This window comes from Gossypium hirsutum, chromosome D13, assembly GCF_007990345.1.
Source record: "Gossypium hirsutum isolate 1008001.06 chromosome D13, Gossypium_hirsutum_v2.1, whole genome shotgun sequence".
Lineage (NCBI taxonomy): Eukaryota > Viridiplantae > Streptophyta > Magnoliopsida > Malvales > Malvaceae > Gossypium > Gossypium hirsutum.
The window spans coordinates 60,786,862-60,808,737 of record NC_053449.1 but is presented as its reverse complement, the minus strand read 5'-3'; the positions used below and the strand labels follow the sequence as shown (position 1 = coordinate 60,808,737).

Sequence of the window (21,876 nt, the reverse complement as noted above, 5' to 3'; positions counted from 1 at the left end):
ATTTTTTTTATATCTCAATTAAGTACTTGTATTTTTTACTAGTAAATACGTTGATACAACAAAGAAGATATACAAATAAGGGTATGGTGATGCTAATGGAGGTCGGTTCACCCAATCAGAATGAAGTGTTAGAGGTTATAAAGAGTAGAGGTGAAGAAGGTATGGAGACCAACTATTGGAGGTAAGTTGGTAGTGTGGGCAAGTGAGTCTGGAAACTGATCCACTCATCATCGTTTTGGGAGTTGTCTATAAGTGAGGTACTGTGCAAGATGATGTTAATGTATTGGATCTGCAATCAAGCCATCAATGTGGGACACATGGAGCGCATGTCTTTCATGGGACGAAGATGTTTGTGACAAGATATACCTTGTCATTTGTTTTGATTCGAGGTATGGAGCAGTTGAACTCGAGTGGGGTTTGGGGATCATGTTCTTAACAGAAAGTTGAGTAGCTAAAGAAATAGATGGCTAGCTTCCTTGAATGGCCACCTTCAGCCTTTTCAAGTGGCTAAGACAATGAGTGAGGCTTCTGACGATCTCCTAATCTATAGCAGGTGAAGTACATGTCCCTATTCATAAGGAAGGTATAACTTAGAATACATATGCTGAACATTCATTAGGTCCACCAAGTGGAATATTAAAACTAAACTCAAGTGACAAATGAAATATTAACCAAAAAATATGATTTATTATTATTATTTAGAAAGGATGACAATGGACAACATGGATTCGGGATTTTATAGATATTCAATTTATTTTTGTAGATTCATATATTCTAATTACTATTTTAGTAGATTCAAAGTTGACCTGAATTCATTTTACTTTTGCTAATAATGGATTAGATTTAAGGTATGTTTAATAAACTATTGAAAAAAATTTTAACAAAAAAAAATGTTGAATATGGTAAATAAGTAGATAGCTACTTATTACTTTATGTTAAACAAATTAAGTTGATATTATTTTTGAAAAAAATATTTCTTCATTTTATTACAAGTTAAAATATTCATATTATTATCTTTAAATTTTATCTAACACTATTTTAAATAAAATAAATAACAGATTAAAATTATGAAATAATGATTTTTCAAAAATCAAAATTTACTTTACTAATCTATCAAACAATTTTACAATAGAAATCCAGTGCTTATAAAATTTAATATTTTTTAATCCTCTTTGCTTTCCAGATAAAGGGTTTAGATATAAAAATTTATTATCCGTTTCATTTTTTAAAATTTCGTTTTAAAATTATTGTTATAATTTCTAACATCAAATTAATAAGAGTAAACTATAAAAATACACATTTGTTTGCCTTAAATTACATCTTAGTCCTTTATATTTGAAATATTACGTTTTAATCATTCACGTTATCGTTTTGTTACGAAATGATCACTCTACTGTTAAGCTCCATTACCTTCTTAACGACAGTCCTACCTAGCAGTCCAAATGAGTTTTTAAATGCCAACTTGAATGTCCAGTTAGAATGAAAATAAGATTTTAATTAAATAAATTTAATTTAGACCGTCATGTAAGACATCCAAGTTTACATTTAAAACTCATTTAGACCGCCACGTAGGACTGTCATTGGAGAGGTAACGAAACTTAACAATAGAATGATTACTTCATAACAAAATCATAACGTAAGTAATTAAAACGCAACATTTCAAACATAAGTCACTAAAATATAATCTAAGACAAACAACAATTACTATTTTTTTAGTTTACTCTAATAATAATATGAATATATTAAATATAAATTAGTTAAATTTTTTTAGGATAAAAACACCTCTACATCTAGCTCACTCATGTTCTAACCGCTCCCACTCAATTATATTGCCATTTCACTTCAAATCATGGATGCTTTCCCACTAAGCAATATCTGTAAAAAAAAAAAAAAAGCTCTTGACTTTGAAATTCGAAACTAAATAAAAAATTACATTCACGATTTACTCATAAGAAAACTCAAATTACATTCACGATTTACTCATAAGAAAACTCAAATTCGACTCGTTCAATAACTCAAATTGATAGCATTTTAGCCGAATCAAATAACTTGTGAGCACAAATTTCTTATTTACACCCCATTAGTTGGGATTTGAAACTTTCAAGTCCCAAAAGAGTGGGGGATACATAACTAAATCAAATCTAAGCTGAAGAACTTCGACAACATAGAGACTGCAGAAGAAACTCGAAAATATGCACTACAATAACATTGCTGTTGTAACAGTTGACAGAAGCACGATCCGAGACCAAATCACCTACCAGGCACCTGGTCTGTATTTTCGATCAAATTATATTTGAAAAGCAAATAGTTTTACATTCTACGTAAACAAGAGACGTTACGTATGCCACCAGAATCAGACATACAACAGTAACAAAATCAAAATATTGAATCCTGTATAGCCGACACATTGATTGTGTGGGGTGATCCGGTGATTCGAATCTGAAAACAGAGAAAATACAACTCTACAACCATTACCTATCTTAGCTTCTGTCGGATCTACTTTCTAGAGGCAAACGTGTGTCTACTGTTGACAGGATCTGGGGCATGGACATTCCCCCGGAAACAACAATTTCTGCAATGGAAAGAATGTGAATGAGACACAAGCTTAAAATATTAAAATATTCCATAATTATATCAGATCACAACCGAACTGGTGCTACTCGATTTTTTGTTGTTGTTGAAGTACCCTTACTGACAAACGTGTCCTACACATCGGGTATTGAGTGTGGTAATATGACCTTTGAAAACGCTCCAAACACATGGAGAAACTTAGAAACAAAACAAATACATGTGTTGGACATATACATATCGGACATTCACACCCGTGTTCAGCAACATTGATCACCACTTCACAAAAAGAGAAACCATCCTCGCGTGAAGTGGTAATTTCAAATCCCCTCCCAAGCTTCATTCTTTTTTTTTTCTTTGCATTTGTAAATAATAACAAAAGAAGCTGATCACTCACCAATTCCTTCACGGACTGATAGATTCGGTCTAATAACATCCTTGGTATTGATGAGGAATATATCACCAATGTAAAGATGATTTGTGGGAACATAGACGCAACATAGCTCTTCATCACCAGAGTAGCTCTGCATTTCAAAATAACAAAGAATAAGAACAGCACTCTTGAGAAAAACAGTAGTCAAATTTCAGCTAACTGCTAATAGAAGATAAAAGTAGATGATTAGAAGTCAAATATTGCTGCCGTATGCAAATGCAGCTGAACTTCGGTTTGGAAACTGTGACATTGAATGTACTCAAGAAGGTTAGGACAAAACAGAGGAGAAACATTAGCTGAATGTCACCAGAAAAAGAAACTATTCGTGCAGTGCACATAAATGTGGTGTAAATAAGACAGTTGTGCTTGCAAGCCATTCAAACTCGATTAGAATACTTGATTTTGGCTCAATCATTGGCAAGCTCAAGCTATCAAGCAATCTAAATATGAGTGTCCTACTGCATGACTCGAGTAGCTCATCAGCCTTATAGAGCCTCATTTTTTATTAAGTAAACGAGCTTAACAAGCCTAATCAAGTTAACTCAAGCAGTTTGATTGTTATATTGAATTGAGACTAATTATTTTAGTAAAACTCAATCAAGCTCAAGCTTCTAACAGTTTGAGCTCGATTCAGCTCAATTACAGCCCCAGTGAGCATTTATTTCTTACAACGTCATGGAAGCAGGAACCATGACAGGGCAACAGGCGGTCCAAAAAACCGTCAAAGAGAAGGGCTTGTGAAACAGGCATGCTAGTAAAATAGCAAACAAGGGAATCCATGCCAAATGATAATTCTGGAACAAAAAAATAGATTTGCCAACCTGCAGAGTTACAGATGAAGTGATGAATCCAAACGCATATTCACCAATACGTGGATGCCTTATGATGGCTACTTCCTTGAAGGCCTGTGATTTCTGATCTGAAACGCAATAAATAAGTAAATCATAAAAAGTTATGTAGCAATATATTGTCACTGCGTGAACCAATTTCAATAACATGACCAGCCAAATTAATTTATTTTGCTTGAAAAATGGGTAATAAAGGCAGATAAAAACCTGGAGATATGGCAGAACTAATTTGCTTGGAAGCATTGTAGATATGTCGAACAAATGGCATCCGCTTGATAAACCACTCACCAAGGGCCAGGACAGATGCTCCCAACCAAGATGACATAAATACCCCAATCAAGAAGATGAATGTTAAAGAAGTTATAAATCCAAGACCTATCACGAAAGCAGACATCAAGAAACCCATTAGTTAACCGGATGGTATATACTGTCAAAGGAGACACATTTAATAAAAAAGGCAAAGACCGATATTAAGATACATCTGCGATGTTGGTAAACCAGTTGCAAAAGCCACTTTGGAAAATCCTCTTAGCTTTCTTGCCATACATACCAAGTTTAGCAAGATAACCTCTAAAGATATTAGATACCTTATTTATGTGATAAGACCGATCCTTATTTAAAGTAGCGTATGGAATAGGACCCTAAGGAAAATTTCTACCGAAATCTCTAAAGAGATCTAGCTCTCACTACTAACAAGTCCTAAGGTTTCAGTCTCCCTTTTAAGAGCTGAACTGTCAATCACAATAGGCCATTACAAGAATTGAGATACAGGGAAGAAAATTGACTTCCCCACCAATCATCATGTGACTCGATCCTGTTCTCGTGTTTACAATAGACGAGAAGAGCAAAGAAAAGCTTTTAGCTAGCAACAAATGAGATGCTTACCAAATATGTCAATTCCAAGTTTATTATAAATTGGAGAGAAAAAGCCATCCACGAAGTGAATAAACCACCATGTTACATAGAAAGTGATTGCTATAGGAAACAAAATGACACTGCAAAACAACTATGCATCATTAGGTAAATCATCATTTTCAGTCACTATCAAAGATACAAGACAAGATGCTAAACGAGAAAATATCATTCTTTTTACAAGGAAATATCAAACAGATGATAATTGGACAAATATGAATCATGAGTTCATAAATCTAAAGTAAGGAGATATAAGAATGGCACTTACCATCCTGTCATAAACTTCTTAGAAGCCCAACTCCTGACAAATTTGTAAAAGGTCTGCATAAAACAATGCTTGTCAGTCATATTTAAAAGGAACGTACACACCTCATTACAAGAGCACATAGACAAGAACAAGCATTCAGTTTCCGTGTAGGCATCAAGCTGAAACATTGTTTTGAAAGATTTCATTAAGAACTGTAACAATTTTCTTCAGGACTTCATCCAATTCATCAACCCCAAAAAATAATGTCATCAAGTCTCGTAAGCAGAAGGTGGCTTTAAATGTAAGCCTGTAATTCTAAACCTTAAATTTATCCAAATGCATTTATGAGCTTTAACATGCTTCCCTCAGCTTTTTAAGCTAAAAAAACCCAGATACATATGAAGCCTCTAAAAGAAAAGGCAATCATTACCAGAAATGTAGGAGAAGTCCCTATCAAACATCAGTTTACTTATATCCCCCAAAACTTTCCAAAAAGAATATGAAAGGAAAAAAACCATCCCCTCATTTTTAACAACTCCAATAAATTATGCTTAATCCTACAACAAAATACCAAGTAAAACCACAATTAAATCGTTTAATTTCCATAACTAGCACAAAATGACAAAATCAACACTGGTCAATTAAAAATCAATTTGAAACATCCAATTCCTCTTTGTTAACAGCAATTTTATTCAATCAAAATCGCACTAAGCTCTGTTAGTTGAAAATTTGCAATTACAATCTCACAATTAGCAACATAAACAGCTAAAGACCAAGTCAATCGAATCAGAACACAAACGCAAGCAATTCAAAAAAAAAAAGAGAGACCTCGTGACCGGCATGACGCGGTGAAGATGAAGAAGACGGTTTGGAGGAATCATCATGAACGGAGTCAGCGACTGGGATAAGAAGCTCTCGATCTCTACTCTCTCTACCCGCCATCACGATCGTCGATTTCTCATCTCCCATGACCAACAAAATCCAAAAAAAAAAAAAGAAACACAGCTACAAATCCCTTTATCAAATACACAATAAAAACCCTATCTCGCTTTTCCTCTCAAATTCACTGTTTGTCAGAGTCAAGAAAATGAAAAGATGAGCAGTTCGATTTCAGCATTTGACTTTTTAAAGACGGTAGAACATTGGACGACTCTTTGAAACCTGCTCCCTTATTTTGGCTGCTTTTTTTTGTATTTCTTATTTATTTATTTTAATTTTAGAGTTATTTATAAGGGTGAGAAATTAGTCCGTTTGAAGTTTGAACCGATTTAGTGGATCAAACCGATCAAAAATTAGTTAGTTCGGTTTGATTATTCAGTTTTAAAGAACCGGTTCTTTTAATTAGTTTGGTAAGTTCTAATTGAATAAATTGAATTGGTTCAATTTGTTTTATAAGTTAATAATAATTCAGGTCATGGAATAATTCAAATTCGACTGCGCACAAGATTATTAGATTAATTCAGTACGTACTTTTCAAATATATATTTAGGAATATTAATAAATTTAGTCCTTAATGTTTATATTCTTTTGTTAATTTAGTTCTTATTTTTTAGTTAATTTTGGTATTAATCTTTCGAAAACAGTCAATTTGCTTTTTTTAAATAAAAATATTGACTAAAATATTAAAAAGAATTTATCAAAGTTTGCATGGCAACCTACATGGTAGTCCATGCAATGGCGAAATCAAAATTTTTTTTTAAGGAGCTGAAATTAATTGTAATTTTTACGATAGTAAAAATATAATTTCACCATTTTAATAGTCTTTATTATTATAATTTTTAAATGATTAAATTAAATTTTTATCATTTTAGGGGGTAAAGTGTAATTTTACCTTTACTAGATTAAATTTTTAAAATTTTTAAAGAGCCTAAATAGAAAACTTTTAATTTTAGGAGGGTCGGGGCCCAATCAGCCCCTAGCTACGCCCCTAAATCCACGTGTATTTCATACTAATATGATACTATTTGTATTGTATGTCATATTATAAAAATTTAAAAATTATAAAAATATTCAAAAAATTAAAAATTAAAATTAATAAAAAGTATATAAAATGTTAATAGAATTCAAAAAAAAATGAAATACATGTGGGTTGTCGTGCAAGTTATCATATTTAAAAATTTAACTTTTTAATCTATATTTACATTAAAAAATAATAAATTAACTCTTTTTTAAAAAATTAAGCGTGAGAATTAAATTTATCATTATACTAAATATTTATATTTTTTATAATTCAATTTTAATATAATTTTTTTACTGAATTGTGAAAATTCAAATAATATTTTATTTAAATAGACGCAATTCAATTCTGAGCGATAGACGAAGCAGGTAGGACAAGGTCAATGTTGTAGCCTAGGCGTGTGAGGAATTTTCAAGGAGACGATGGTGCTTTTTAGGCATATTCATAATTTGAGCTTTTAATGTTTGAATCTTTATGATAATTTTCTTATTATTATTTTTCCAAGTTAAATTTAAATATTAATATTTAAAATAATAATAATTTTTTGAAAGAATATGTCAATTATCAACGTTATAATTCGGATATACTTCATGTTAACATGACATTGTTTGTCTTATATGTCACTTCATACAAATAAATTAAAAATTATAAAAATATTCAAAAAAAATGAAGTATATATGAAATGTCATGTGAATTGTTATGTTTAAAATTTTAACGTTCTAATTAATTTTCCATTAAAAAAACTCCTTCTGAAAGTTTGATTATCAAATTCAACTCCTTTAAAAAATCAAGTACCAAATTTACCTAAAAACAAAAATAAGGGTCAAACTGATAAAATAGGTAAATGTTATCATTACACCTTCCTTTTAAGTGTTACTATTATAAAAGAGTATATTCGTGATTGTAGTATTAATATAAATTAAATTATAATACAATATAAAATTTGATAAAATATCCAAATTAAGCGTTGACTGAAATTGTAAAGTCAATGTATAAACAAATCATAGGTCTTAGATTCAAATCTTATTATATTTACGTATAGAGAGATTATATATATACAAAGACAAAAAAAAATACCGTTAAAATATTAATATTTTATAAAAAATAATGTGATTTTAGTAAATTCACAACTGAGTTGAGATTTGATAGATGGATAATATCAACTTAGTCGGACACTTAAAAGTATAGTATGGATAAATGTTTATATAAACTAATAAAATACATAAATACTCTTACAATTATATTTTAAGTAAATTAATTTAAACCTTTTATACAAACTATTGAAATACATAAATATCCTTATAATAAAATTTGTTGTTAAAGAAAAAGATAAATCTTAAGACTATATACAAAATTTAATTTAATATGCGATTTTATATATGAGTTTTGATTTTGTACAATTTTATACATAAAATTTTGATTAAATCCAATCCTCACTAATTACTAACACAATTATTAATATAATATCTTTTTATGTTTATATATTATATACAAAAATAATTAATAGTTTACTATTCTAATTAAAAACAAGCTTACTTAAATATCCATATATTTTTTAATATTTTTAAACCACCAAATATTTAAGTTTCTTTCCTATTTTTAATTTTTCTTATTAATTCTTGATTTTTATTACTTTTTACTCACATAGTGGTTGTATGATTTTTCTTATACCATTTTAAGATAAATTTTTTATAATTATATTTTTAATATTGAAATTTTCTTTCGCCATCATGATGTCATTTTTGTGCCACGATAAAAATGTTACCTAACATGATGATATTTTAACGTACTACAGAAAATTGACAATACGAGATAGAAAGCAATTGAAATATATTCAATATTCTTAATCACATGTATTCACCTATTTAAATTTATATTCACTCACAATTTAAATTAATTTACTTTATTTTAATTTCATACATAATACATACATACATACATATATATACATATATATTTGTTGTTAGTTAGTTTAAAACTGTACATTTCATTATTTATTGGATATTATTTTTGAATGCACACTTATTTTTTAAATATAAAATTTTTAAGCGCATACGTGTATGATACAATCATTATTGTGTTGTTTTTTAGTCAAAAGTATTATATATATATGCACATATATAAAATGGTTAATATATTGTTTGATACTTGAGTTTGATTTTAGTGTTCAATTTGATACCTAAGTTTCTTCTCTCTAATTTGGTACATGAGTTTGGCTTCAATGTCCACTTTAATACTTAAGTTTTTTTTTTTCAAATTGATAACTGAGTTATTTTTAACCCAATTAAGTACCTAAGTTTGGTGTCGATGTTCAATTTATCGATATTTGAGTTTTTTTTTGCCCTAATTAGCTATATATTTTACTAGAGCACATGTGTTAAATGTTCATTAAGTCGTATAATGTCATTTGAGTTGGGTATCAAATTGGATATCAAAGCCAAACTTAGGTACTAAATTAGAAAAAAAAACTCAAGCACTAGATTGAACATTGAAGCCAAATGCATGTACCAAATGGTATATTAACCCTGCATAAAAAGATAGACTCTAAACTTGATAAAGTAACATTTAGTCATTCCACTTGATTTTTTTTTCCACATTTCTCCCAGAACTTAGTAGCCTTTCCCCATTTGGTCCCCAAAACTGGATTTTTTTTAAAAAGTCTAATGACACGAGTCTGCGTTATGTATTCATTTAAAACTCTTTTAATATTTTCTAACTTTTTTGTATTTTATTTATATTTTTTAAACAATTTTCTTAATCAATTATGTATATATTTTTAAATTTTATATAAGATTTTAAAATTTTCATTGATGATGTTGTACCGAAATTAACGTGGACTTAACAAAAGTTTATGAACCAAATAAGGTTATTAAACTATTAATAAATTTATATTTTGGTCATTTAATTTTAAAAAATTATAAAATGATCATTGAATTATTCAAAAATTTTTATTTAAGTCACTGAATAATTTGAAAGCTTTTATTTAAGTTACTGAGTTGTTAAGAATTTTCCTTTTAGAAGTTTGACTAGCAAGTTTTAAGCAACGATTTAACGATATGAGTGGAAGAACATATTATAGATCAAAATTGATTTGATGATTAGTGTTGAAGAACGAAAAAGAAAATTGTTTCATGAAAACAAAAAAAAAACTGAATTATAAAAGAAAAAGGAAAATAAGAGCTTTTAATTGGTGCAGATGGTGCAAATAGAGAAAGTTACAAGACAACGATTTTTACAGGCAAATGACTTAAATGTAAACTTTTAAATAATTCAATGACCATTTTATAACTTTTTTAAAATTTAATAATTAAAACATAAACTTACTAATAGTTTAATTACGTTTGAATGTAATTTACTCATTAAAAAATGTACTAAATCCAAGGCAAGGATTTGCTTTAATCACGAAGAGATATAAAAAGACCCGACAGTCATTGTCCGGCCACCTGTCCTTAATGCACCAATAAAAGATTAGATTCGATACACTTAATGACTAGATTACCCCCAAGATCGTCTTCTTCCATAGACCTGTAAACCTTTCGTTTAACGACAAATGTCCATTTAAGAAAAAAAACCAATTTCAACACCAAATCAAATTCCTCCACTGCTTCTCGTACACGACAAACAGTCAAAGACCATAAATCACGTTTTCTCAATACATAAAATTTGTTAAAGCACACCTCACCCCGGCGCACGATAGTACCTAACACTTCCTTTTTTGTTCTTCATTTTATTTACTTACAAGTAACTCGAGCCTCTAGAGCTTTCCTCTTTTGGTTTTTTCTTTCTTTCAAGAGATTTCGTTACGTTACAGTGAAGGTGTGGCCGAAATTTCTATGCTGATTTCAAGCGGCAGATCTAAGTCATCTTAAGCAAGGTGAACTTAATTTGAACTTTGTTTTTCGATCGAATATTTTAGCTTGTTCAGCTTTAATTGTTTTTCGATCGAATATTTTAGCTTTTTTAGCTTTAATCATTGTTTGATTTCTTTCGAAATGATCTTTCTATTACACGGTCTCTACTGCGATTTGATCATTGTTTTTGAAGTTATTTGGTTTGGTTGATATACGTGATTTCTTTTAATTTCATAGGTTTTAGCTTAGTTCAACTTTTAGATCACCTGTTTTTCGTTTTTCTTCTGTTTGGTTGTTTAGAAAATAAAGGAAAAGATAAAAAAAAACTGAAGTGTGACCTGTAAGGTAGAAGTCAGCTTAATTTTGAATCATTTTAGTATCAATTTAAATTTTCGATGTGAAATTAATGAAAATGGAGTAAGAAAACTCTGTGTTATCATGATAAATATTTTTTTATTGGAATTATGATAATTGATAATAGTCGATAATCATTTTTTTCTCTATTTAGCTAAGTCGTTAACTGCAGTTTAAACAGTTATCTTTCAGATTAATCTTTGTGTGACGGTAGATTTATACGATTCGCTTGGAGATCTCATTTACCTTTTTTCCCCCTGAATGCTGGAAATTAGCGTGGATTACAAGTTGTTGAACTTGTGTTTAACTATTATCATCAATTTAATACAAACAAATGAACTAAGCTTTTTATGTTAAGTTATTAATTTATTATTACTTATGAATGAAGGAAATGAGATTTTGATGTTAATGCTAATTTATGTGCAACATGCAATATGATAGTGCAGTCCTTTAAAACGACAAAGGTTGAGTGATTTGAAGGCCAGACCGGCTGCTGTTATTTGGCATGTTGGAACGTGAGGGCAGAGCATTCTCGATGTACAAGAGGATGCCATCTAGAGATCGTTCGGATGTAATGGATGTAGAAGAGAATTCAGGTAAATTTTATCTATTGACCTGCTGAGGGTTTCTGTACAACCACGGTTGTGGAGTTGATAGACCCAGAACCAACAAACTTCAGTTCCATTCTAATTGCCTGAAGCGCTCACCGGTATTGTTCCTTGAGATGGGTCTTTGCAAGCTTTGTACGCAGAAAATTTTTAACCAATGGCAGTAATTTGGAACTTTTAACTAATGGCAAAGTTTTTGGCTCTCTTTTCAATTGACCATTTAGAAATTTGCATTTGGTTACCTGCGATTTGAAAAACGGATTAAAAACTGCAGTTGTTTTAAGAAACCTAACTAATTTGTGGCAAGTTAGGAAATCTGTTGTTTGAATCAATTTTTTAAATCATTAGACTGTTCAAATATTTAAGAAGAAGAATTTTGTGCTTAACTATTGTGGCCTTTTAGCTTTCTCACAGGACAGCATGGATGTAGAAACTACAAATCCTTCAATGTGGCTTTCTTTCCCACATGTTGTAGTGGGAACCCTATCTTCATTCCTATTTGGCTACCACCTTGGGTTTGTGTGCTATCTAAAACTGTCATCTTCACATTTTCTTGTTATTTGATTTGATAATTCTCCTATCAAGGCTAGATGTTTATGGTTTGCATGTTGGCTATTCTTTACAGGGTAGTTAATGAACCGCTTGAAAGCATCTCTTTAGATTTAGGTTTCAGTGGGAATACTCTGGCTGAAGGTGACATTTTCTTTTCCCAAGCTTTTTTCTTCTTCTGACTTTTGCATCTGGAGTCCAGACCTTTAAAATGATATGTTGCAATTAAATATAGGTCTGGTGGTTAGCACATGTTTAGGCGGTGCCCTTATTGGATCTTTATTCAGTGGTTGGATTGCTGATGGTGTTGGGCGTCGAAGGGCATTTCAATTGTGTGCTTTGCCTATGATTATTGGTGCTTCTACAAGGTGATATGCAATGCTAATTGAATGCTTTTAATGAATAATTTTGTGATATGCTCTTAATTTTCTTTCTATTTCTGCTCAAAATAGCTTGTGACTTAAATTTAAGCCCTCCCTATATTTAATATATTTGTTCAGCTTTCATGAATTTAGTTGTTACTATTATATATCCTAGGAAAATGGATTAGGTATATATTTTATAATCTCGAGAAAAACTTACGTCTGACTTCAGCTCTACTATTTTGGATGAAATAAGAATAGCTAGGACCTCAGTTGATTGATGTTACACAATTACGTTTCTTCTATTTGACCTGCAATGCCTTTTAATTCCTAAATCTTTTGTTGTGTAGAGTTCATGTATGAACTAGTTAACATCTGTGTTATACAGAGTACTTTTTTATTATCTTTATAAACTTTGGTTTACTTATTTATTCCCCTCATCATTCTTTTCTCTTTGTTTCACTGAATAAAGTCTGAATCTATAAGGTTTAGGTCTGACAATTTTTTTTTTCATTTTAGCGCAACAACAAAAACTTTGGCGGGTATGCTCATTGGAAGGTTCTTAGTCGGGACTGGAATGGGAATTGGTCCATCTGCCGTAGCTCTTTATGTGACAGAGGTATTCCTACTGTTAATTTTATGTTGCATTAATCATGGCTTATATAGCACTCTCTTTGTGTATAAACATAAACTATTGTCTCATCACGTACTAAATGTGCGTAGGTTTCCCCTGCTTCTGTAAGGGGTACTTATGGAAGCTTCATCCAGATTGCCACATGTCTCGGACTTATGGTAGCTCTATTTATTGGAATCCCTGTCAAAGAAATTGCTGGCTGGTATGAATCATTATTTAGGCATCAATCATACTTCCTGTAAATCATTTGTAACTTTTCAGACTTATTGCATAATTGTCTCAGGTGGCGCATTTGTTTTTGGGTCTCCACAATTCCTGCTGGATTTCTTGCCGTTGCCATGATGTTTTGTGCTGAGAGTCCACATTGGTTATACAAGGTTTGCTCTCTGATTCGTATTATCTGCAATTGCAAAATTATTTCGAATGTTAAATTCTTAATATTATTCAATGACCATTCAATCAAATCCTTGGATATTGATTCTTATCATTTTTTTCCTTTTCCGATAATCCCATCATCTAATTCTGTGTCATGGATATGTATTGTTTCCATGTCCTCTATGTCTATATTTGTTCCTATTTATAGATGCAATTCATTGTTGAAAATCACTAAAAATTTGGATCCTTTCACGTTATCTTATTTTTGCAACTTTTGCCACACGAAACTGCACTAATCTTCTGTTAGTTTCCAAGATGTGCCCATCATTTGTAGCATATGACCGAATTCGATAAAATCATATTTTCCTTTTTATTAAAAGCTTGTAGCAAAGTAAAATAATTATATTCCCTTGATTATGTCACACAGCAAGGAAGAATTGCTGAAGCTGAAGCTGAGTTTGAGAGGCTTTTAGGTGGATCACATGTCAAATATGCCATGGTGGAATTAGCCAAATTGGACAGGGGGGATGACGCAGACACTGTAAAACTCTCTGAATTGTTCTATGGCCGCCATTTTAGAGGTAAATAGTACCATTTCTTTCCATGCCTGTACAAAGGCTTTCCGAGTTCTTTTTTGGTGCCTACAGCTACTGCTTCCTGTTTTGCTTTGCTTCTGTCCTTTTGGGCTTTGTTATTCATGTTCTCCTTTTGCAGTTGTTTATATTGGGTCAACTCTGTTTGCTTTACAACAGCTATCTGGTATAAATGCTGTGTTTTATTTCTCTTCATCTGTATTTAAAAGTGCGGGAGTGCCTTCAGATGTTGCGAATGCGTTCATTGGAGTTGCTAATTTATCAGGTATACTTTTTTACTTTCTTGTCAACATTTTATTTTGACATTTTGCCAAGTCTCATGATGCTGATTTTCTCTTCATGTAGGATCTATCATCGCGATGCTTTTAATGGATAAACTTGGAAGGAAAATGCTCCTTTTGTGGAGCTTCTTTGGCATGGTAAATAGTAGTTTCACTAATTTTCTCATGGAAAGTATATCATTCATAACAAGGAATTTGGAAGAATGGTTTTAAAATACACTGTTGTTCTATGTTACCTGACGGGGGTGAATGTAAGATGGGATATGTGTCCGACATGTGTATGTTAAATATTTTCAAAGTTTTTCCTTAAGTGTGGAAGATCATATCTCTATACTTGTCACTCTTGCCTGAATATGTATCAGACATTAGTACTTTAAGAAATTGAAAACTCCAGATAACATAACTATTGATACCGTGTTAAGCATGGCTCCGCATAATGAAATTTATTTTAGAAATTGGGCTTTAATTTGTTCTACATTTGATTTACTCAGGCTATATCAATGCTCGTCCAAGTTGCTGCTGCAAATACTTTTGTGTCAGGCTCTGCATCTTTATATCTATCAGTTGGTGGCATGTTGATGTAAGTATTGCTAAAAATTACTTGCTTTCAAAAATCTCTGAACACCAAGGTTTTATATGGCTGCATTGCCAGAAAGTATTCAGTATTTGTGAAAGTTGCGGTTGGAAATCAAGTCTTGGTTGTAAGTTCAATATGCTTGGGTTTTCAGACCCCGCTGGCTAACCTTGACCAGTGGAATAAGCAACAACTGAGAAGTTGAATTGATGTTCTGCAAATGTTGAACTGAGAAGTTGGTTATGTTCTTCATTGTGGAAAAACGGAAATATAAATTGCCTACAACGTAAAATGTCAGTTTTGGTTGCTCAAAAGCGTTCCGGATATCAATTCTAATTTTCAACAATGTGCAGGTTTGTCTTAACATTTGCATTAGGAGCTGGTCCTGTTCCAAGTCTCTTATTACCAGAAATTTTCCCTAGTCGAATCAGGGCAAAAGCTATGGCGATTTGTATGTCAGTGCACTGGGTAATTTTTTTCCTCTTTTCTTTCATTTTCATTATTGGTTGTTTGCTTTCTTTTCTTCCAAACAGGTACTTGTATACTTGCGATTGCGACAGCTTTAACGATCAAATGCAGACGGAACATTACCGTGATCTTCTGATGGTTTTTCTTGCTCTTTCAGGTAATCAATTTCTTCGTTGGCTTGCTCTTCCTGCGTTTGCTCGAGCAACTTGGACCGCAACTCTTATACTCGATGTTCGCAAGCGTTTGTATGATGGCTGTAGTCTTTGTTAAAAAGAACGTAATCGAGACCAAAGGGAAGTCTCTTCAAGAAATCGAGGTTGCTCTTCTCCCACAGGAATAAGCAGGTATATTTTTCTTCCAAAAATTATCTTTCCAATTCAATCTCTAACGTTCCTAGTATCGAGCAGCCAAAGCACAATCACCCAACATGAAAAGAAAAAAAAAATCGTATATGCATGCACGCGCACCAAGCATAAGCATATCACGGTGCCACATAGTCATACTAGATCAAAGTTGTAAGCCCGTGACGTTATATGTACACTTATTGTAAAGCCAGTACTTTGGGAATCCTAAGATTTTGCTCTTAATGATTAGATTTCTAAAATCTATTCTTTCAGTTGAACGTAACTGTTTGGAATACGAGTTCTCGAATTAAAATCCTTACGATTGTGTTTTCTTGATTTTTTTCATGTAATGTCCTGTTTCTATTGAGCTATGTGTTGTTACTTAAATTTTCTTTTAAATAATTTTATTTTGTTTTATGCATTTAAATATATATATACACAAATTAGTGTCAAATATCAATTTACATATAAAAAATTTGCTCAAACTAGCTTCAAATTTTGCAATAATTGATGGCCCAATCTATTTTCTTTAAGTTAAAAGGCCCAGCTTGAGTTGCCCAAGTGGGCAGGTTCTTTAACGGATTTATTATTTTAAACATTATTTGATATTCAAGTTTGAATTTTTTTTAATGTAATATTAGTGTTTTTATGATTAATTTTTTTTATGTATTTGATAAATGCTATACATTTTGATTTTAATATTTGATGATAACAACGTTAATAAACAATTTGAATTTAACATGTTAAAAAAATATCATTTTAAATTTCATTGACGTAGTATTTTTTTTATATAATATATCATATTCAAGCTGGTCATGGGACATAAATATTTGTAATTCAATTAACATATTTTAAATATATTTTAGGTCAAATATAAGCTGCATTTAATATTTAAATTAATAATTAAATTAATTTTTTTGACAAAAAAAACTATGATAGAATCCATTGATGTATTGAAGATACAATTATAAAATTTTAAAAACCAAATATCAATTTAAATTTTCGACAATAATTTAGAATTTGGAGCAATTAACCGAAAAGAAATATAAAATCGACTCGATTTCAAGAAAAAAAAATATAATTGCAAAATTTGCGTTGGGTAACAGGCCTAGTTTATACTTGTTCGAGGTCTCTGTAGCGGAAGTTTTACAGAAGTTTGGTCGCGACGCTCATGGTTCCCAGCCTTTAACTACATTACATAGCTAGGCACTTTTGTTTTGGTGCCCTCCTTTTCTGTTACCAATATATATATAAACCAACCTCGAAAAAAAAAACTATCCAAACATGAAGTATTCAAAACTCAAAAATGGCTCTAAATTGAAATTTTGTCGAATTTTTCAAAATTCTCAGTTTCTTTTTTAAGTAAAACCATAAACAGAAAGTTCCCGAATAAAGGGATAGATTTCTTGAAACTTCCTCTTTCTTTTCTTTAAGAAGCTTCGTTTTCTTACGTCATTACTAAAGTAAACATGAACATGACAGCCTCAATAACCATAACTATGTTTAATTGCTCCTTTATATAAAAACATAAAATGAAGACCAAAATTTAGTTATTACCTGTAATGCTTGTGTTGTAGTCTGCTGATTCTGGGTTTTGTCGCCATTGCCCCATGTTCTACCTTCATATAAGACTGCCGGGGCTTTTGGGTGTTTGTGTTATTCCTCACAGATAATATTAGTTTCCCAATATAGAATGAACAACCATCCACTTACCTTAAATTTAAAGTTTAAATTTCATTTCTAAATTAATCCCTTAATTTTTGCTTTGGATACCAACCTTTACTTCTACAACACAAAACAAAGATTCTCTTCGTCAACTTCTCCCTTTATCTTGCATGAGATGATAAGATTTATTTCAACTACCGTGTTACCAAGTGTTATTTGAAATAGGTTATATTTCGCTATTAGTCCCTGCATAAATTATGAATTTAATTTTTGTATTTTAATTTTGCATAATTATACATATATACATTATGCTTTGATTTGATTTGATTTACATAAATTACCGATATTGCTATTGCCATACGAATAATTATATTTATCAATTGATGTATTTTTTTTGTATAGATAAATCAAAAATTATATATCAAATTGCATATTAGTTAAATCTATATAACCACTAATAAAAATATTAACTTTCTTAATTTTGATAAAAAAATTAACTTACCCATATATATATATTTGGTGAATTACAATAATAGGGCAAATCCCGAACAACAAACGCAACTAGTACAACTCGAACCCAAGTCACACTTAAGGCAGTAATTAAATACCCTTAACTATCATATCATTACATGGGGTTCAACTTACCCATATTTTAAAATAACTACTTCAACTTCATTTAAGTTTAGGCATATATTTTTTATTTAATATTTAATAATTATATATTTATACATTTATTTTACTATCATTACATATTTTTTACTAAAATTCTAAATATAAATAATATATTTTTAATATTTACATTATATTATAATATAATTATATTTCATATAATATAAATTACATAATACATAAAATAAAATAAAAATCCATCATATTATAAATTTAAAAACAAAACCCTTTCACCAAAATTCATTTTTCTTCAAACTAATATTTTTATTCAATCTCTCTCTCTCTCATATATAATAGAACTTATTTCTTTTGAACAAGTCTATATACCAGTCGTTCTAATGATTAATAGAAATATCTTAAAATGTCAAAAGTCTAAAACAGACCTAAAATTGATCAATTAAATTAAATATTACTTAAAAAAAATAAAACAATCTATTAATTATTAAACTTTAAACCACCGCTCACCTTATAGTGTACATATACGATTTTTTTGGGTAAATTATCAAAATAGTCACTTTTATTTCCCTCAGGTTACATTTTAGTCACTGAGCCGTTAATTGCGGTTAACGGTATAATAGTAAGCTGACGTGGCACGTTAAACCATCATTTCAAAAAAAAATTTAAGTTAAATTATACAATTGATCCTCTCTTTTTTTATTTTGAACAATTTAATTTTTTTCTTTTATATTCTTTTAACTTTCCTTTATTTTCTTTATTTTTCATTCTCTTCAGCCTTTTCCTCTATTTTACTCCATTCCCCATCTCTTTTAACGTAAAAGAAAAAAAATTAAATTGCTCAAAATGAAAAAAAATATAGAGACCAATTGTATAATTTTATCTAAAATTTTCATTTGAAATGATGATTTAACATGCCACGTTAGCTTACCGTTACACCGTTAACGACAATTAACGCTCAGTGACTAAAACATAACATTTCAAACATAAGTGACTAAAATGTAACCCGAGACAACTAAAAGTAACTATTTTAATAGATTAATAAAAGTTGGTGTTTATTTAAGAAATTCAAACAGCAATATAGTACAGATCATTTGCCTTCATTCTAGTAAACATGTACGAATGGTATAACCTGTCTTGTTTAATGAAGACTCGAAGAATATGTCCAGTGACTTTCAACGTTTTCTCTTTTTTGACTTTGATTTTTTATTTATTTATTAACAAAATCAATAATTCGTGTTTTTCTATTAACTTCGTGTATTTTATCGTTTTAATTAATGGTATATTACACTTAAATTTTTATAATTTAAAATTTCGTATTATATTGTAATTTAATTATGTTATTTCATAATTCAAATGGTATAGATGTATTATATTTAATATTTATAATATTATGAATAAAATCCAGTGTATTTGTCTCGATGCCCCTTGACTTTCTTGTTATCTTTGGAAGCATTGGAATCTACCTCTGATTAGATGTGAGCATTCGATCGAGTGAAAAGATTTCGAGTTAATTGAATTTGTGAATCCTATTTGATTATATTAACTTAGTTTTTTTTAAAAAACTTTGAATTGAGTGAAATGAAATTCGAGTCGAGTCAAATCGAGTGAAAATATTGTTCGAGTTAAATTAAACATGTCAAATTAAAATCTTGTTATAGTATAGCTAATTCCATGTTAAAGCATATAAATTTGAAACCATATGTATTTGAATTTTTTTTCAAAGCATAATAATAATAATAACAACACTTTAATATGATAAACTTGAATCGTCGATTAACTTATTTATATCTCAAAATTATTATCCTAGAAATATTTTAATTTTTTAACTTTATACAAATTTTTAGAATTTAAAAAATATATAAATTTGAGAATTTTTTATAAATATTTTGCTTTTTGAAAATTATTTTAAATTTTTTTATTTTAATTTTTGTTGAGAGAGAGAGAGAGACTAGTTTGCTTATTTTTAAACTTGACAAGGACAAAAAATGTATTTACACCAATCTGTTATTCGAATTATTCGAGTTATTTGAATTGTAGAATTGAATTCGATTCGAACTTGAAGCTCGAATAACTTGATTCAATTAATTCGAAAGTTAATTTTTTTCGATTTTCACGTGAGATTATATTTACATTAAAATATATAAAAAAAATAGACATGTTGTTGGACTTGTACAAGAATTAAGATCAAGATAGAGTCGGTTTTTTTTTTCTTGTATTTTTTAGCCTAATATTTCATGTTAATATTTATAATTTTATATAAATAAATTTAAATAATTATTAATTACTAGGCTAAAACGAGCCAATTCAAATAAAAGTTAGATCAAAACCTAATCCTTTTAATTTTACCAAATTAATCGATCAAGCATTTGCTTACATTTGATTAATTAAATCAATGTTGAAATTTTGAAATCTTAAATTTAAATCTTTATTTGTGATATTTTTTTTTCTCCGCAAGATATATGAACGGGAGTTTAGTTGTTTAGATATATCCCAGTTATTATTATTATTATTATTATTATTAATAGTTCAACTAATTATTCACTATATAATTTCACTTTTAATCCATTTTTCTAAACTCTAGAAAATTGAGAAACTTTCGTTTTCGACCCTCCAAATTTTTAATTATTCAATATAACCCATTTTAACACCATTTTTTTTAGCTTTGCCCCTTAAAATTTTTTAAATTTTATCTTGACCCAGCATAAAAATTTTGACTTTATCCTTATAGTGTTATATATATATATATGTGTGAATGTAATAATTGATCATAATTATAATTATAATTATAATTGTAAGATACAAACAAAAAATTATAGGAGAAAATGGAGAAATGTGGTTAGTGACCAAATTTTGTATTTATTTTGTTCATCGTATTCAACCACAATTGAAAAGCTTCTCCACCATGTTATCACTTCCCAATTTTTTTAATTAAAAAAAAAAAGCTGCGTTGCCGATTTGGAATATATTTTATATATATATATATATAAGTGGGCTGCTAACAGTAACAGCCACCTCAAAGATAATTTATATAATGGTATACTTTTTCATTAATAATTGTATTTATATTATTTTACTATATATATTTTTGATAAGTTTATAATCTATTTTATTAAAGGTAGAAATTTTTTAAGGGGTTTGAAATTAAATTTTAATTTTTAAAATTTTGTTATTTGAATAATTTATATATTTATAATTTTTTTAAAAAGATTAAATCAAAATTTTATCATGATCGTAATATAATTTTATTTTTATTAATTTAAAATTTTAAAAAATTTAAAAGACCTAAATAGAAAAATATTTATTTTAGGAGGACCCTCCCTGAGTATGCTGATAGTGTAATTACTTTTTCTCAATATGTATACTAATGTTAAGCTTATTTTAAAGGTTTAATTATGAAATTCTCTCTTTACTTTATGAATAATTATTGATAAAAATATATAAAATTGAACCATTAATTCTTTTATACACTTAAAAACAATTGAACTGATAATTTTTGTTAATTATTTACTTATGGATTTGATATTCTAATTTCGATGACAGGTTTAATAGAATTTTGAATAAAAAATAATGATAAATTAATATAAAGGGATTAACTTTTAATTTTCTTAAAATAAAAGGTACGAGAT

At 29.4% G+C, this 21,876-nt stretch overlaps 2 protein-coding genes across 6 annotated transcripts; one reads left to right on the top strand and one right to left on the bottom strand.

Annotated features, from left to right (window-relative positions):
* Positions 1-1,201: 1,201 nt before the first annotated feature.
* Positions 1,202-6,210, bottom strand: LOC107932001 (protein CONTINUOUS VASCULAR RING 1). Of its 3 annotated transcripts, none has more exons than XM_016863944.2 (8): positions 5,837-6,209; positions 5,030-5,082; positions 4,735-4,844; positions 4,057-4,224; positions 3,823-3,920; positions 2,966-3,092; positions 2,476-2,572; positions 1,202-1,875 (listed from the first exon to the last, which is right to left on the bottom strand). In XM_016863944.2, exons 1-7 carry the CDS (start codon positions 5,975-5,977, stop codon positions 2,481-2,483), a joined length of 789 nt encoding a protein of 262 aa, XP_016719433.1. In that variant the 5' UTR covers positions 5,978-6,209; the 3' UTR covers positions 1,202-1,875; positions 2,476-2,480. The 3 variants fall into 3 exon arrangements, with proteins under 3 accessions (XP_016719433.1, XP_016719432.1, XP_016719431.1); XM_016863943.2 differs by lacking the exon at positions 1,202-1,875 and adding an exon at positions 2,181-2,270; XM_016863942.2 differs by lacking the exon at positions 1,202-1,875 and having other exon boundaries at positions 2,181-2,572; positions 5,837-6,210.
* Positions 6,211-10,594: 4,384 nt separating this feature from the next.
* On the top strand, positions 10,595-16,236 carry LOC107932072 (probable plastidic glucose transporter 2). 3 transcript variants are annotated; one of them, XM_016864015.2, is made up of 14 exons: positions 10,595-10,839; positions 11,612-11,766; positions 12,182-12,293; positions 12,404-12,471; positions 12,563-12,695; positions 13,209-13,308; positions 13,413-13,525; positions 13,607-13,700; positions 14,126-14,279; positions 14,413-14,556; positions 14,637-14,710; positions 15,064-15,152; positions 15,500-15,614; positions 15,772-16,236. In XM_016864015.2, the coding sequence occupies exons 2-14, from the start codon at positions 11,676-11,678 to the stop codon at positions 15,952-15,954; spliced, it is 1,470 nt and encodes a 489-aa protein (XP_016719504.1). In that variant the 5' UTR covers positions 10,595-10,839; positions 11,612-11,675; the 3' UTR covers positions 15,955-16,236. The 3 variants fall into 3 exon arrangements, with proteins under 3 accessions (XP_016719504.1, XP_016719503.1, XP_016719505.1); XM_016864014.2 differs by having other exon boundaries at positions 10,599-10,839; positions 11,617-11,766; XM_016864016.2 differs by lacking the exon at positions 10,595-10,839 and having other exon boundaries at positions 11,617-11,766; positions 12,193-12,293.
* The last annotated feature ends 5,640 nt before the right edge of the window (positions 16,237-21,876 follow it).